This window comes from Mirounga angustirostris, unplaced genomic scaffold (genome assembly GCF_029215605.1).
Source record: "Mirounga angustirostris isolate CCGP_5_RB_7025 unplaced genomic scaffold, mMirAng1.0.hap1 SCAF_3, whole genome shotgun sequence".
Classification (NCBI taxonomy): Eukaryota; Metazoa; Chordata; class Mammalia; order Carnivora; family Phocidae; genus Mirounga; species Mirounga angustirostris.
Window position 1 is genome coordinate 89,936,462 of NW_026991711.1, and position 15,085 is coordinate 89,951,546.

At 40.4% G+C, this 15,085-nt stretch overlaps 1 protein-coding gene across 1 annotated transcript in view; it reads right to left on the minus strand.

Moving 5' to 3' along the window:
• Positions 1 to 15,085, minus strand: part of CNTNAP5 (contactin associated protein family member 5) — an 819,371-nt gene that overhangs the window by 355,133 nt on the left and 449,153 nt on the right. Inside the window, exon 9 of the mRNA XM_064586403.1 lies at positions 360 to 509. Within this exon, the coding sequence (XP_064442473.1) occupies positions 360 to 509 (150 nt within the window). The remainder of the gene's footprint in view (positions 1 to 359; positions 510 to 15,085) is intronic.

The window sequence follows — 15,085 nt, forward strand, 5'->3', positions numbered from 1 at the left end:
GACCGTTGGTGCGTATTCTCCAAGTTTTCAGCTGACTTTCTCCTTCCCAATGTGATCACAGAGCTTGGCATGGCTACAAAAATCTCCTTTGGACATGTTATGTAACACCGGCTCTTATAACTATTTTTCTTTTCCTTTTTTTTTCCTCTGTACTGACCTACATAGTTCATATTTGCACAGCTGTCAGAGAGTTTTCTTCTCATTTGTGCTTGGGAGTGGGTACCCGTGGTTGTGTGTGTGTGTGCATGTGTGTGTGCGTGTGAATGGTCTAATTGACAAAGAAGAATCGAATCATCAGGGTGAAATAATTGTTCACTGCATTCTCCCTCCCTCCTTTATTTTCAAAAGGGGGAATTTACCTCCAAAGTAGTAGCTATTTCCAGAATAAATCTGCAAGCGGGTGGTGTCCTGGGCTGGGAATGCTGCATCATTATCCAGAGAGAGAGTGATGCGGTCCCTTCTGGCGTTGATGCTAACTGAATGCCACAAGCCATCATTCAAACTGCTGCCTGCAAAAGAAACAGGAAAGGCAAGCATAGGGATGATTGAGTGGGGAGGTCTGGAGCAAGTAGGGCTTATCCCCCTCACCTGCTGCGCTCCCCGTGCATCCTTGTGCTTAAACCACAAGCCCCACATTTCCACAAACTTTACCTTTCTTCCTCTGTTTATCATTTTAATTCTATTATTTTCAAAGGGTCTGAACCATGTTTGAAATGTTTGTTTTCAAAACAAAAGGGAAAACACAAAATTGTCTGTATACTACAACCAAAGGTTTTGGCCATGTGAATTGACCTCTTGATATAAATGCGGAGTAAAATGTTGAAAGGAAAAAACAAAACAAAAACAAAAAAACTTCAAAATACTTCAAAATATCCCTGGTGATTTCATCTCTGGGTGGTGGGATTATAGGCGACTTTAGTTTTCTTTTTTTTTTTTTTTTTAAGATTTTATTTATTTATTTGACACAGAGAGATACAGTGAGAGCAGGAACACAAGCAGGGGGAGTGGGAGAGGCAGAAGCAGGCTTCCCGCTGAGCAGGGAGCCCAATGCAGGGCTCGATCCTAGGACCCTGGGATCATGACCCAAGTCCAAGGCAGATGCTTAACGACGGAGCCACCCAGGTGCCCCGCGACTTTAGTTTTCTTACAGTTTTCCACAAATGTCTTATCTGCATTTTTTAGGAAAAAATAAACTGTTCTTAAAGGCAAAAGTAGATGAAGAATGCTAAATTCTAATGACGTGCCAGTCAGAGACAGCCTCTCATCTGAGAGAAGTAACAGACCAGTTCAATCCCAACATTTTTCTTTAACTAATTAGGTGACACTGACTGAGTTATGTACCTTCCTTGAACTCTGGCTTTATCATCTTCAAAGATCATCATTCCTACTCTGTGATCGCTAAAAGGATCAACTGAAATCAGGCAGGGAAGTTCCTAGGACAGTTACAGGCATAGTAGGTGTTTTGTTGCTGTTGTTGTTTTTTTAATTTTATTTATTATTTATTTATTTATTTATTTATTTATTTATTTATTGAGAGAGAGAGTAGAGGGGCAGAGAGGGAGAAAGAATCTGAAGCAGACTCCTCACTAAGCACGGAGCCCAAAGAAAGGCTCTGATCCCACGACCCTGAGATCACAACCTGAGCCAAACCCAAGAGTCTGGCGCTTAGCCAACTGAGCCACCCAGGCACCCCTATAGTAGGTATTTATTACAAGTTAATTCCTCCCTTGTTCTCATGCCCCAGATGTCTTTGGTGTGTACTACCCTGCTGGCCTATCTGATTGAGAAAGCTGATCTGGGAATTTGTCATGAAGATTGGGACTATTTCCTTCTACAAAGTGTATATCTATTCAGACTGTCAGGTACCAAGTCCTTGCTGAAGGAAACACAGTCTTATTTACTAGTCCAGTCCCAAAGATGTGTCTGTGAGAAAAGCACATTGACACACATTTTCATTCAATAGACATCTGTTGTGCCCTGCTATGTGTTGAGTGGCCTTCCTATTCTTATTGCCTCAGTTTTCTTCCCGGCAAAATGGGGAAAATGATTGTACTTATACACTCTTGTGAAAATTATACAGTAGTTAATACAGTAGGGCATGCAGAATAGTTCATGTCACATCATAAGTAGACAATGATGTTAGCTAAAACAAGTGAACAGAACAGCAACTGCAAAATGGTCCCTCCCATCTGGAAGTGTGGAGAGAAACATCAGATGGTGTCTATAGTCTCTTGATAATGGAAGAGATGTATGCAATAAGGATTGGAATACTGTCCTTTGAGTTCAGGGTAGTGGGATAAACAAAGAAGCAAGCAAAAAACAACACTTGCTATTTTGGGTGGTGCAGTAATATGGGAGCAGAGAAGAAAGAAAGCCTAAGTAATGGCATGCGAGGATCCCAAAAAGGCTTCACAGCAGAGATGGTGACAGTTCAGGGAAGTTCTGAAAAATGCACAAGAGCTCTCTACTCATACAGCTAGAGTCCAGGAGACAGAGAGACTGTACAAAAAGGCAAAGGTCTGGAATGAGAAGCAGGAGGGAACAATAGGAGGACAAGTGAGAGAGTATCCAATCACCCAGGGGCCTGGAATGCCAAACAAAGGAATGAGTTTCCATAATTTCTTTGGATAAATGATTCTGGAGAGTGCTTTATTCAATCCAATTCCATCAGAACCTTTGGGGATGGATGGGACCCTAGGCATCTGAATTTTTTAAAAGCTCCCTGGGTGATTCTAATATATGGGTAGAAATGAAAATCACTGCTTTAGAACAATGGGAGTCCATGAGGGGTCCTTAGCATGGGAACGATCTGGCAGGAGGTACATATCCAAGGACTCCGGTGGCAGAGGACAGCTGGGAGGAATCAAGGCTGGAAGCAGAACTGATGGGGTCTCCTGCTAGCACTGGCCCCAGGAGACAGAATGATGAGAGTTTTAGCCAAAGTAGCAGCAGTGCAAATGCAGAGCAAGATGGATTAAGAACTATTCCTGGAGGTAAAAGGGATCAGATTTAGTAGAGCCTACTGGAGCAGTCCCTAAGAAACCAGCCGGGAAGCAAGCACTGAAAATCAAAGCCGAGGTCTGCAGGGCTTCTCAGAACAGTTGCTGAAGAGCTTATGCCCCTGAGCCCTCAGGTGGTTGGAGAAGCTGCCCAGGGAGAAGCACAGCACCAGGCTGGGGCCCAGCTGCATTGCACCAGGGCAGCTGTGCCCCATCTGCTCACAACAGGCCAGATGTAAGGGACCCTCCTGCATTTCCAGCCATCTCCCTAGCAGTCTTTGCTGCAGCCCTGAACATCTGCTTGGGGTGAACCCAGGGGCTGCTCAACCTGGCGGCCTTACTTCCTCCCAAAAGCCAGAGTTTTGGTCCTAACCACAGGGACTCTGCTAATGAGGTAGAGGCTCTGTCAGGTGTTTCCTGGTGATGAACATTTGACTTCTGGCAGGGGCATTTCGGGGGCATAGCCAGCTGTGGGTCTTTACTTCTTTTTACTCTCATTTGCATCCTGATTGAAATGTATTTGCATAATATAGGAGACTGCATCTGCAGACAAACTATAGACTGTGTGAAAAGGAGTCAGTAACTAATTCAACTTAGAGGATTTAAAAAATAGCCCCTAAGGGCCCAGCGCCCTGCTAAGCATCAGGGCTAAAGTAAAGAAGGAAACGGAGGCCAAGGGGAGAGTTGCACCTAATCAGAGATAGACCCTCTCCTCCTTTTACAGATGAAAGTGGCCTAAAGGAAGAAGTCTGATCCACGTGAGTGGCAGGGCCAGAGCACTGGCCTTTGTGTTCTAATTCTGGGTCCCCTCCCCTTTCCACCTCACTATCTAGTCGCTCTCTTTACATTGTTATTAATGAGAGTTTGCTTAGTTTTCTTTTTCCTTTTTTCTTTTCTTTCTTTTTTTTTTTTTTCTTTCTTTTTCTTTTCTGGTCTGCTTTTCCTTTTGGTTTGATCTTTTTTGTCTTTTCCTCCATGGTCCTGAGTCCCTGAAGGGGGAACCCGTGTGAAGTCTTCACTCTTCTGAAGAAAACTATTAGGGCAGTAGTTCCTGATGCTGACCACACAAAGGGTGCACCTGGGGAGCTTCTGAAAAGACAAGTCCCTGGGCCTCACACCAGGTTAATTAAGGCAGGCTTCAGGGTAGCCCCAGACCTTGGAAGTTTCAAAGATCCCCAGAGAGTCCCTTGTGCAGCCTGAGTTAACAAGTACACCATTTGAGGTTTCCAAAGAGGAAGAAAAGAAGCTGGGAAAAACAAGGCTGGCTTTAGAGGAGCTGAGCTGGGAACAGATTCCAAGGCAAGCAAAATGACATATTTCCTTCTAAAAATCTGCTTTCTGCTTGGGTCCTCCTTCCCACTTCATTCTGTTAATAGCTATAGATAGAAAGATAGACGATAGAAAGACAGATAGATAGATGATAGATATACATAGATATGGATATAGATATATAGATAGATATAGATATAGATATAAAATATATACAAAATAACAGCACTAGAAATTCTTCAAGGTTTAGTTTCTAATAATTCTCTTTTTAATGGTAAAGGTTTAAGTGCTATTAATTATTCAGAAATTAGGGGAAAACCTCCCTGAGACAAAAAAGTTCTGAAACAACAGAAGTTTTCAGTGGAGAGAATGGGGAAGCACTAGCTCTGAGGCCAGGAACACCTGATGGGCAAAAGCCCCTGGTGGTAGAATGATGTAATTAGGGCCACTTTGGAGTTCTAGACATTCATAAGGTTTAGGAGCCCAGGCTTAAAATGTGGGATTTGGTTTCTGGAAAGATTGTTGGATGATGACAAATATAAATTTTCTGACCTATAAGTGATGTCAAATAATATTTGTCACCTCCCAGACAAAGAATAAAAACCAATATACCAAGTTAGTGGATAAAGAGGGAAACAGGCAACTTCATATATTGTTGTAGGCAACATAATTTTGTGCTTCTTTCTAGAAGGCAAAATACCAAACAACATCAAAAAACAAAACAAAACATAAGGCCCTAAAAATATCATACCTCATTTCCCATAAATTTTATTCTGAAGAATTAATCCTAAAATAGTACAAGAGCTGCAGCCAAGATTTACAGTGAAAAGAGTTCATGATGCCATTATTTCTAAGAGCAAAATTTCACAACCCCCAATATTTCCAGGTTAGCTAAATCAAACATGGTATATTTAATAATATGAAATGTAATATAGTCATTAAAAATTATAATGTCCAAGAATGCAAATGACATCTTGATAAGTGGAAAATCTCAGACTAAATAGTATATGTGGTTATCGTTTCCGTTTTGTTAAAAATTATTACAAATAGAAAATACTAGAATGACCTGGAATGATTAGTTTTTTTTTTGTTTTTTTTTCTTATAGAGAGTAGTTGAATTTTCAGTTTCTAAAAGCAAAATGTACAACTTTTATGATTATTTTTTTAAGACTAACAAACTGTTTAAGTTGAGATAAAGGATAAGAAATATTTTCATTCTATCCCAAATATCTGCGATGTGCCAGACATTTTAAATGTATAATTCCTAACTCTTAAAATGGTCCAAGAGGCCAAGTTTTATTATCCTCATGCTATAGATGCTAAAACGAAAACTAAGAGAGCTGCCTAGGTTCACGTGGCTACTAGAGTTGGAGCCAGAATTGAAGGGGTGGTGTCGGGGACCCAGGCTGAGCTTTTGCTCTCCACCCCTCCAAAGCCAGCCCTGCCTTGCTCCAGGAACTGATGGCCAATAACTTCTGCAAAACTCTATTTTCTGCCATTGAATTCAAATTTGTGTTTCATTATTTATATTTTTGGAACAGCTCAATTGAGATAAAATTCATATACCATGAAATTTGTTTATCTAAAATGCACAATTTAATTGTTTTTAGTATATTCACAGAGTTAGGCAACCATCAACACACTTAATTTTAAAGCATTTCATCATCCCCAAAAGAAATGCTGTAACATGTAGCCATAACCTCCCTAATCTCCTCACCCCCTCACCTCCTGCCTTAGTCAACCACTAGTCTGCTTTCTGTCTGTATGGATTTCCCTGTCCTGGGAACTTCCTATACATGAAATCATACACTAGGCTCCCTTTTGTGATTGGCTTCTTTCACTTAGCACATTTTCAAAGTTCATCCTGCACTGTAGCTTGTATCAGGATATTTTTATATCTGAATGATACTCCATTGTATGGCTAGATCCCATTTTATTTATCCATTCACCAGTTGATGTACATCTGGGTAATTTCCAGTTTGGAGGTATTATAAATAATGCTTCTGTGAACATGTGTGCAAATTTCTGTGTAGAACTAAGCTTTCAATTTTCTTAGGTGTACATCTCAGAGTAGAAGTGCTGGATCATATGTAACTCCATAGCTCATCTTTGGAAGAACTGCCAGAGTGTTTTCAAAGTGGCTATACCGGCTCATCTTCTCACAAGGAAACTTCCATTTTGATAATACAGAGTTGAAACTTTGGTCCTGGCCTTTTGTGGATCTTCTAGCTTCTAAGAATTAAAATACAATTCAACTTAGAATGTCCACTTAGATCTAACTTGGAATTCTAGCTAATCATAATTACTTTGATTTTATTTTTCCAGATAAATAATGTTATTGAGCATTTAACATGTCTTTTTTTTTTAAGATTTATTTATTTATTTGAGAAAGAGAAAGAAAGAGGGAGGGAGGGGCAGAGGGAGAGAGAGAATTTCAAGCAGACTCCTTGCTGAGCATGGAGGAGCCAGTCACAGGGCTTGATCTCAGGACTCTGAGATCCTGACCTGAATCAAAACCAAGTATTGGATGCTTAAACTACTGTACCACCCAGGGGCCCCTTAATATGTCTTTTTAAATATTTTTTGTAATGAGAACTTTACAGCAACTTACAGTTCACATTTGTTGGAACTGATTTTCAGAGCAGTTAAGTAATATCCTGAAAGACCTAAACATTTTTATAGAAGTAAGATTTTCCTTGAAACAGAGTCCCTCAACACTGACACTGGATAATTTGGATCAGATAATTCTTTGATGGGGGTAGGGTATTATGCACTATGCCTCTTGTGTGGGATGTTTAGCAGCACCCCTAACTCACTAGAACCAGTAACAGCCCCCCACTCCCAGCACCAAAATTGTCTCCAGTTACTAACAAAAGTCCCTTGGGTGAGTGTAGGGGGATGGGAGCCTGGGGTGGGCAAATGGGGAATCTCCATTGGTTGAGAGTGACATGTTAAATAATTTTGGAGGCTGCAGAGCCTTGGTGCTCTCTCTCACCCCCATTTTCTTTCTGTATTTCTCTTGTTCTTAAATACCTAACAGGTATTTGCATTTTAGATTTCATCTTATTTCAGTGTCTATCTTGATGGTTTGAATACAGAACCTTTGAAACAGAGGGACTGTCCCAGGACTTCTAAGCATGAACTGTTACAGCCATATGTCAGCATGCAGAGATTCAGCCCAGGCCAGAGCAGAATCCCCAAAGACTCTATTTCCAACCCTGGAAATAACTTGTCACGGATGTCTGTGATACCTTTATTCGCCCTTTACCCCTTTCTCAAGGCCCTGCCACTTATAATTTCTAGGAATTTAGACAGGTTTCTTAATCTCTCTAAACCTGCTTCCTCATCTGTAAAAAAAAGACAGAATTGCCTGGCTTGACTTGGAAGTTTCTAGGCTTTATCTTTTCCAGAAAACCCAATTCAGCTATTTTTTTCCACATCCTGTCATGTCTACCTTTACTTAATAGTTCAAAGGTAGTTTCAATTTTTGTGAGAACAAAGTGGTGAATACATAAATAATTGAATAAAGCAGTCTTAAAATGTCAATCATATCGTAAACGAGCATATTACAATCATTAGTAACATTATTCTACGGTTTAGATCCTGAGTTCTGCTTTTCTTGGGTACCGTTTATCCATCAATTATGAAATTTTATTAACCCTTCCCTATGCAGTAGATAGAATTCACATTTTTCTTCAAATTCTTTCTCCAGCTTTTATTCCATCCTTTATCACTATAGCTGGGAATGTTTAAGATGGTCTCCCTCTTTTCCCAGCCTCTGACTTCTTTCTGGTACAGGACAGCTTGCTAGATTGAACTAAGTAGCACCTCACAGCAAATGTCCTTCTAGTGGGTCATGGAGTCCAGAGAACAAATCTCCAACTGCTTAGCAATCTTAACTGTATGGATTCTATAATCAAGTCTCCATCTGTCCTCTAAATCCCATTTCCCAATATTCCTACACAAATTCCCTACTGTAGTTAGGCTAGTGCATTCATTATGCTCCAAGTGAATTCACTTACCTAATCGGTGCCTCTACTCCCAGCTCTCCAATATCCAAGCCAATCTCCCTATCCTCCCATACCCAGCATTTGTCCTAGAGCTTCTTCTCCTCAACTGTAGAGACAGGAAGCATAATTTTTTTAAAGAATTATTTATTCATTCATTCATTCATTCATTCATTCATTCATTCATTTATTTATTCATTCATTCATTCATTCATTCATTCATTCATTCATTCATTCATTTATTTGAGAGAGAGAGAGCAGGAGGAGGAGCAGAGGGAGAGAGAGAGAATCCCAACTGAGCACGGAGCCTGACAAGAGGCTCGATCTCAGGGGCCTGAGATCATGAACTGAGCCAAAATCAAGAGTCAGACACTTAACCAAATGAGCCACCCAGGTGCCTTAGGAAGCATACTTTTTTTTTTTTTTTTTTTACTTTCTATCATAGTCACTAGACTTTCTATCAGCACAGTGCAGGGCATATAACAAGTGCCGAATGATTGAGTGCATCAGTTAATAAATCAAGAAATGAACAAAGCAGGTTGATCTTGACCAGACCAATATAGTCATTTCTCCTTCCAAATTCCTATAACATCTGCTGTGTGATCTTTGGATTTACTTCATATAATTTACTGCTTTTTACCATTAATTAACAATGCATCACTGCAAGTCTCATCTCCCTGATGAGATTACAAGTTCCTGGGGGTCAGAATCTGAGTCCTGTTTTGATATACCCCTCAGCATCAACAGGGCAGCATCCTGTCCTCTCCAAATGATCATTGATTGATTGAGCATCTCACCAGCTGAATCTCCACTGCCAAGTGTCAGTAGCAGGGTCTCCCTGGTGCATGGGCCATAAATCACAGGTTAAACCTTTCCTAGTTGTTAAAGTCTGGTGCATATGTCAGGGTAACCTGGATCCTGAAAACCCTTGGTCAGGGTATGCAAGGAAAACATCTGGATTTGCCATCCACTAGAGTCAGAGAGGAAATGTGATGGATTTGTGGTTGATGGTTATCCCCTTGTTTCCTTGATATAGGCCTGAATGCTCAGCTCAAAATTCAACATGGTAAAAATTGAGCTGAGCTCCAGAGACAGATATTTCTCTATCAACTTCAGGATACAGCCCAAACTCTGATGTCCCTGCCAGAATGCTGCTTTATGTTCTGTCCTCCTTTGCCCTCTGTGACCCAGTCATCCTGAGTCACCTGTGGATTCTTACACTTCTAAATCTCCTACTTCTCTCTTCTGATTGGAATATCCTTTCCTTCCCTCTTTGTTTGACCAAATTCTACCCATTCTTCAAAACCAAGCTGTGTTGCCCCTGCCCCTAGACAGTCGTTCCTTTCTCACTCATCCAGGTTCCTCTCCTCTATGCTCCCCTACTATCCTGAGCATGCGTCTTCTTGCATTACAAATGTTTCAAGACCATCCCTTCCAACTGTGCCTATGAGCTCCTGGTGGGCAATGCCTCCATCCTCAAGTCTGAGTATAGAGCCAACCTTCCTGAATTAAATGGAGGCAAAGTGAATTATATGAGAGAATTATCAAAGCAGAAAATAGGAAAGAGCAAAGGAAGTGAGATCAAGTTTGACTATGAGAGTTTTCTGATGTAGTAATAAAAGTCTAGCTCCCTCAGTTCCTCTTTTGAATGAGTGGTGGAAGAAGGAAGAGTAAGTTAAGTAATAAAATGACCCCACTGTCATTACTCAGACTTGAAAAAGCTGCAGATGCCCAAGAGATCACTGTTTTGGTAAACATTTCCAACCTTTGCAGGAAAGCTTGAAGCTCAGGCAATTGCATTTCTCAGTTTCCCATAAAACAGAACGCCTCATCATATTTCTGTCTTCTGAAACTTGAACTCTGTGCTCAGTAGACAGCTTGTTGTGACAGTCATAGCCCTCTGGCTATTTATGTATTTGCCCTTGCTAATGGGATTTTCTCATCAACATTATCTTAGCTGAAATACGGAGGCATTAATGACAACTTAATTGAGGCAGAAGATGAAGTTCACAAAGTTATCATGTTTACTTGATGTGCAGATGGTGGCTAGATACAAACGGCTTATATGAAAAAGGGCAATATTTGGGGAGCAGCTCTGTTAATTGCAGGGCTGTAGCCTAAAACCATCTGGCCGCAAGTATTAGTTAGGGTGAGTACTTCAATCCTGCATGATGCAGTTCTCCCAGCCATCTCTGGCCTCTGGGAGTTCCACTGGCCTTTATCTAATTAGTACTTCCCCTGAGTGTAGTTCATCCCTGGTTTTGACACATTATGCAGCATATAATTGTGGTAACATGAATGTTTGTTAAAAAAATCACTGTTAACTCTTCTTTCACTGTTAAAATTACATCCTTCTGAATTATTTTGGAGGTTGACTTACTGGTTTATTCACTTAGGCAGTTGCTTATACATTGGGCAAATAGTTATTGAAAACCTGTTATAAGCAAGGTGCTATACTAGGCCTTGGGCAAATAGCGATGAGCAAGTCAGTGTTCTTGTTCCCATGAAACTTTACACTGTGGTGGTCAGGGGAGCAATGAACAACCAATTAATAGACTCATGATTGATATACATTGTTACAGACTGAATGGTGCTCCCCAAATTTCATAGGCTGAGGTCCTTACTTTCAGTACCTGAGAATAAGTCTGTATTTGGAGACAAGGACCTTTAAAAAGATAATGGAGGTAAACTGAGGTTATATGAATGGGCTCGTATCCAATATGACTAGTGTCCTTATAAGGAGAGAATATTAGACCTCATGAACTATATGAAAATAAATCCCTAAGTCTGGTGTTTGCTTTTGGTAGTCGCAGCAAACTAATGCACACACATACACACATCCTTAGGGCAAATACTACATAGGAGAAGAACTAGAAGGCTGGGTGATGGGGCATCTGGCTGACTTTGGGAAGGTTTCTTGAGAAAACATCAATTGAGATGCATTCTGAAAGATAAGTGGGATGGTGTTGACCATAGTTCTAGGACTTATTTAAACAGTCAATGTTAAATAATGATCATATAGGGGCGCCTGGGTGGCTCAGTCGGTTAAGCGACTGCCTTCGGCTCAGGTCATGATCCTGGAGTCCCGGGATCGAGTCCCGCATCGGGCTCCCTGCTCAGCGGGGGGTCTGCTTCTCCCTCTGACCCTCTTCCCTCTCGTGCTCTCTGTCTCTCATTCTCTCTCTCAAATAAATAAATAAAATCTTAAAAAAAAAAATAATGATCATATAAACATCCATCATGGTTGCTGACCTAAGGTTATACCACTAGAATTTCATCTTATCTTCAGTCACAAAAGTCTCCTAAGTATGGAAAAAAGATAGCTGATTAGAATGGATCGCTTAATTGGTATTTTTGGAATGCCCTTTCTAGAATTCTTCCTATTCAACCCAATATAGAGAATTACTGAAAGTTATAAGGTGGTCAAGGAAATATGATGAACACAATTGCTAGGATCTAGGAATTAAATGGGGTAAGCTGGAAATACCTCTTCAACAAGCTCTTGGCCTTAACTGAAGATATTTCAATGGCACCTGGTTGATTTCTGGATCGTTGCTTGTTATTTTTATTCTTGCCCAAGAATTCTGTTCTGTGCCTGTGGACTGTTTTTTAGTTTCCGTTTTCCAACTTGTAATCATTCAGTGGTGCCCAGCTGTTAGGTTGACACCTCTCAACTTGGAGACTTCCTCTTCCATCTCCCAGGTTTTACTCATTCCTTAATCCCGAAAACTGCACTCTGAGTTTGATCCCTCTAGTGATACCAACGGAAGCTCTGGATAGATTATTCCTCTAATGGAAAATCAAAAGTGGCCCTTATGCCATTTGACTTTACTTGTGCTTGTTCTACTTTCTACAGTGTTGTAAACATAGAAAAACTTCGACTATAAGAAAGCCTATCACATATTCAAAGATTTTTGTCATGTCTCTGTCTTGCTTCCTCTCTACCTGTAAAAGATCTAGTACCTGCAACTGTTCCACCCTTAACACAGTTTGAAGACCCTATACATTCTGATCACCCCCTTACCAACACACACACACACACACACACACACACACATTCTATTCTAGTTCAGTTTAAAGAAGGTTCTCCCCAAAAAACAACTTCTCATACTGGGATCTTTGGCTCTTAACTATACATGTCACTGAGAGTCACATGCATGACCTTTCTGGGACATTCAAGTCTCCTTCACAAAAATCATTTTATGACAAAGGCTAAGTTCACATTTTTTTAAAGATTTTATTTATTTATTTGAGAGAAAGAGACAGAGATACTGAGAGAGAGCACAAGCGGAGAGGAGAGGGAGAAGCAGGCTCCCTGCTGAGCAGGGAGCTGGACATGGAGCTCGATCCCAGGACTCTGAGATCATAACTGACTGAACCACCCAGGCACCCCAAAGTTCACCTTTCTTACTTCACAAAATGTACCACAATTTTGGGAGTTGAGAAACATAATCTCTGACAGGGGACTTGGCCCTGCATACCCCCATTGAAGGCCTTTTACCCTATTTTCAAAAGAAGACTCTTGGGTTGATGATTTCCTTGAAGATTATAAGGAAAGTGGTTGACCACTTGTTCTTCAGGAACTCATATAAAGGACTAGAAGGGATTTTACTAATTTTACACCAACTTTCTCCTTTAGCAGAACAGGACAATGAGGTCTAACAACAAGAGTTACTCACATTCTTCATTTATGCAGAGCCCAGGTAAGCCAGAGCCCTGAATGCCAAAGCCGGAGTTCAAGCTCTTTGCCCAGGCTCACTTTTCAGTGGGGAGTTAACACTTTGAGAAGCATCACAGTAGAAAAAGCAGATTTCAAACTTTAATGACTAAAGCCCCCAGACCTCTTTCTTCCATTTTCATTCCTGGCATTCTCCCATCAGAAAAATAAAAATAACATTGAAATTTCAGATCACATTTAAAATAATTATAGTGGGGCGCCTGGGTGGCTCAGTTGGTTAAGCGACTGCCTTCGGCTCAGGTCATGATCCTGGAGTCCCGGGATCGAGTCCCGCATCGGGCTCCCTGCTTGGCAGGGAGCCTGTTTCTGCCTCTGACCCTCCCCTTTCTCATGTGCTCTCTCTCTCTCATTCTCTCTGTCTCAAATAAATAAATAAAATCTTTAAAAAAATAATTATAGTGATGCCAGCTTTTTCTCTAGATTATTTAATGTTTCACACAAACTTCAAAATGTTTCTCCCTGATTCTCTAAAGAAACAGACCAGGTGGTATTCTTTACTTTATACAGTTCCCTGTTTTCTTAGTAATTCAGATGAGTTTAGACAATATCAATCTCCATTCTCAACATCTCTCTAAGAGTCTTTAAAATGACACCCATTTCCGACATTAAAAAATAGAACAGAGTATCTACTGCTCAGTGGTGTGGACTTGAGAGATGGAGTAGTCCCTGTGACACACAGCACCTCATGAAGTGTAGTAAAGAACTGAGAGCTTATAATGCATGAAGTAGAAAGTCCAGGTGTTTCTTCATTTATTTAAGATTTGCCTATATATCTTTTTCTGATTCCTGAAAGGAGAAATGACAAGACTCACTGTGTAGCAGGACACCTTGAAGGTATTCTCTCTGTTCCAGAGGAGCCCTAAGATTTCCATGTGGCGTTTGGAACATGAGGTGATCAGAATGGGAAAGGCTGTATAATACAGGGCAAAGTCTTTGGAAGCAGATAGACTCTTAGTAGTACTTTATGCTGCTTACTATCCTTAGTTCTTGGATGATAATCTTACTAAGGAATTGGCACTAAACATTTACGTCTTGTATACTTAATGAATACTCAGGTGTGTGTGTGTGTTTATTGATATATAGATATGGATTATTTATTTTATAATATTATATAAGCAAACTTAGCTAAAATATATAAGAAGTCTTAAAGACAATAGACTCGCCATCTTGTGTAAATCCCACCTAACCCAAGAATCTGTCAATGGAGCCACCAAATAAAATGTTCTGGGAAGAACTAAATTTAGACAATAGATAGCTATTTACCTTAACAGCCTTTTGAACATAGTTGTAAATCTTTTTTCTAAAGTTTCCTCACATTTGAACTACAATATAAAATATGAATATGGGTGGCAGCAAGTTCCAGTATAAAGGCCATGAACTTGGGAATCCAAAAGAAAGACCTGAGATTGAACACCGCCTTGGTCACTTTAACTTAATTTTTTGGTTACCAGTTTTATCCTATGTGTGTTGGTAAAATTATGACCACTTCATAAGTTTCATGTATTATTTTTTTCCCTGCAGTATTGTATGAGGAATGTCTGACCTGCAAGAGAACTCCAATGACTGGTGATTCTACTCTCACATCACTTACAGTGAAAGGATGTCCTCAACTTTTCCTCATCTCCACAAGTATAAGGCTTTCAGGAAAGGACATCTCCTTTCTTGAACAAAAAGTAAAGAAAACAACAAATAAAGAAAAATATAAGGGAAGGGTTACACTGGTGTCTTTCATCTTCTGGAAACTTCATCTCCTAGAAGAACTGAATTCAGGTGCTTTCTACTTTGAGGATGCATTTAGTTTGCACTTCTGTCCCTGACCTCTAGAGCAAAAAGCTATGCACACTGTACAAAATTCTGGAAATACACGTGAATGTGCCAGGCATCTCTGCACTTCCATTTCCATGGGGGTTACTTTTTCTTTTAGACCCAAGATGTTAGAAACACCTGAACTGGTCTTCAATTAATCTTTAAATATCTGGATTCTCTGTCCCACTAACAAAATGCGGTGTGTTACTCTCTGTTTTCCATGATGTACTGTGTGTCAAGGGTAGCCCCACTGAGCCTCAAACATC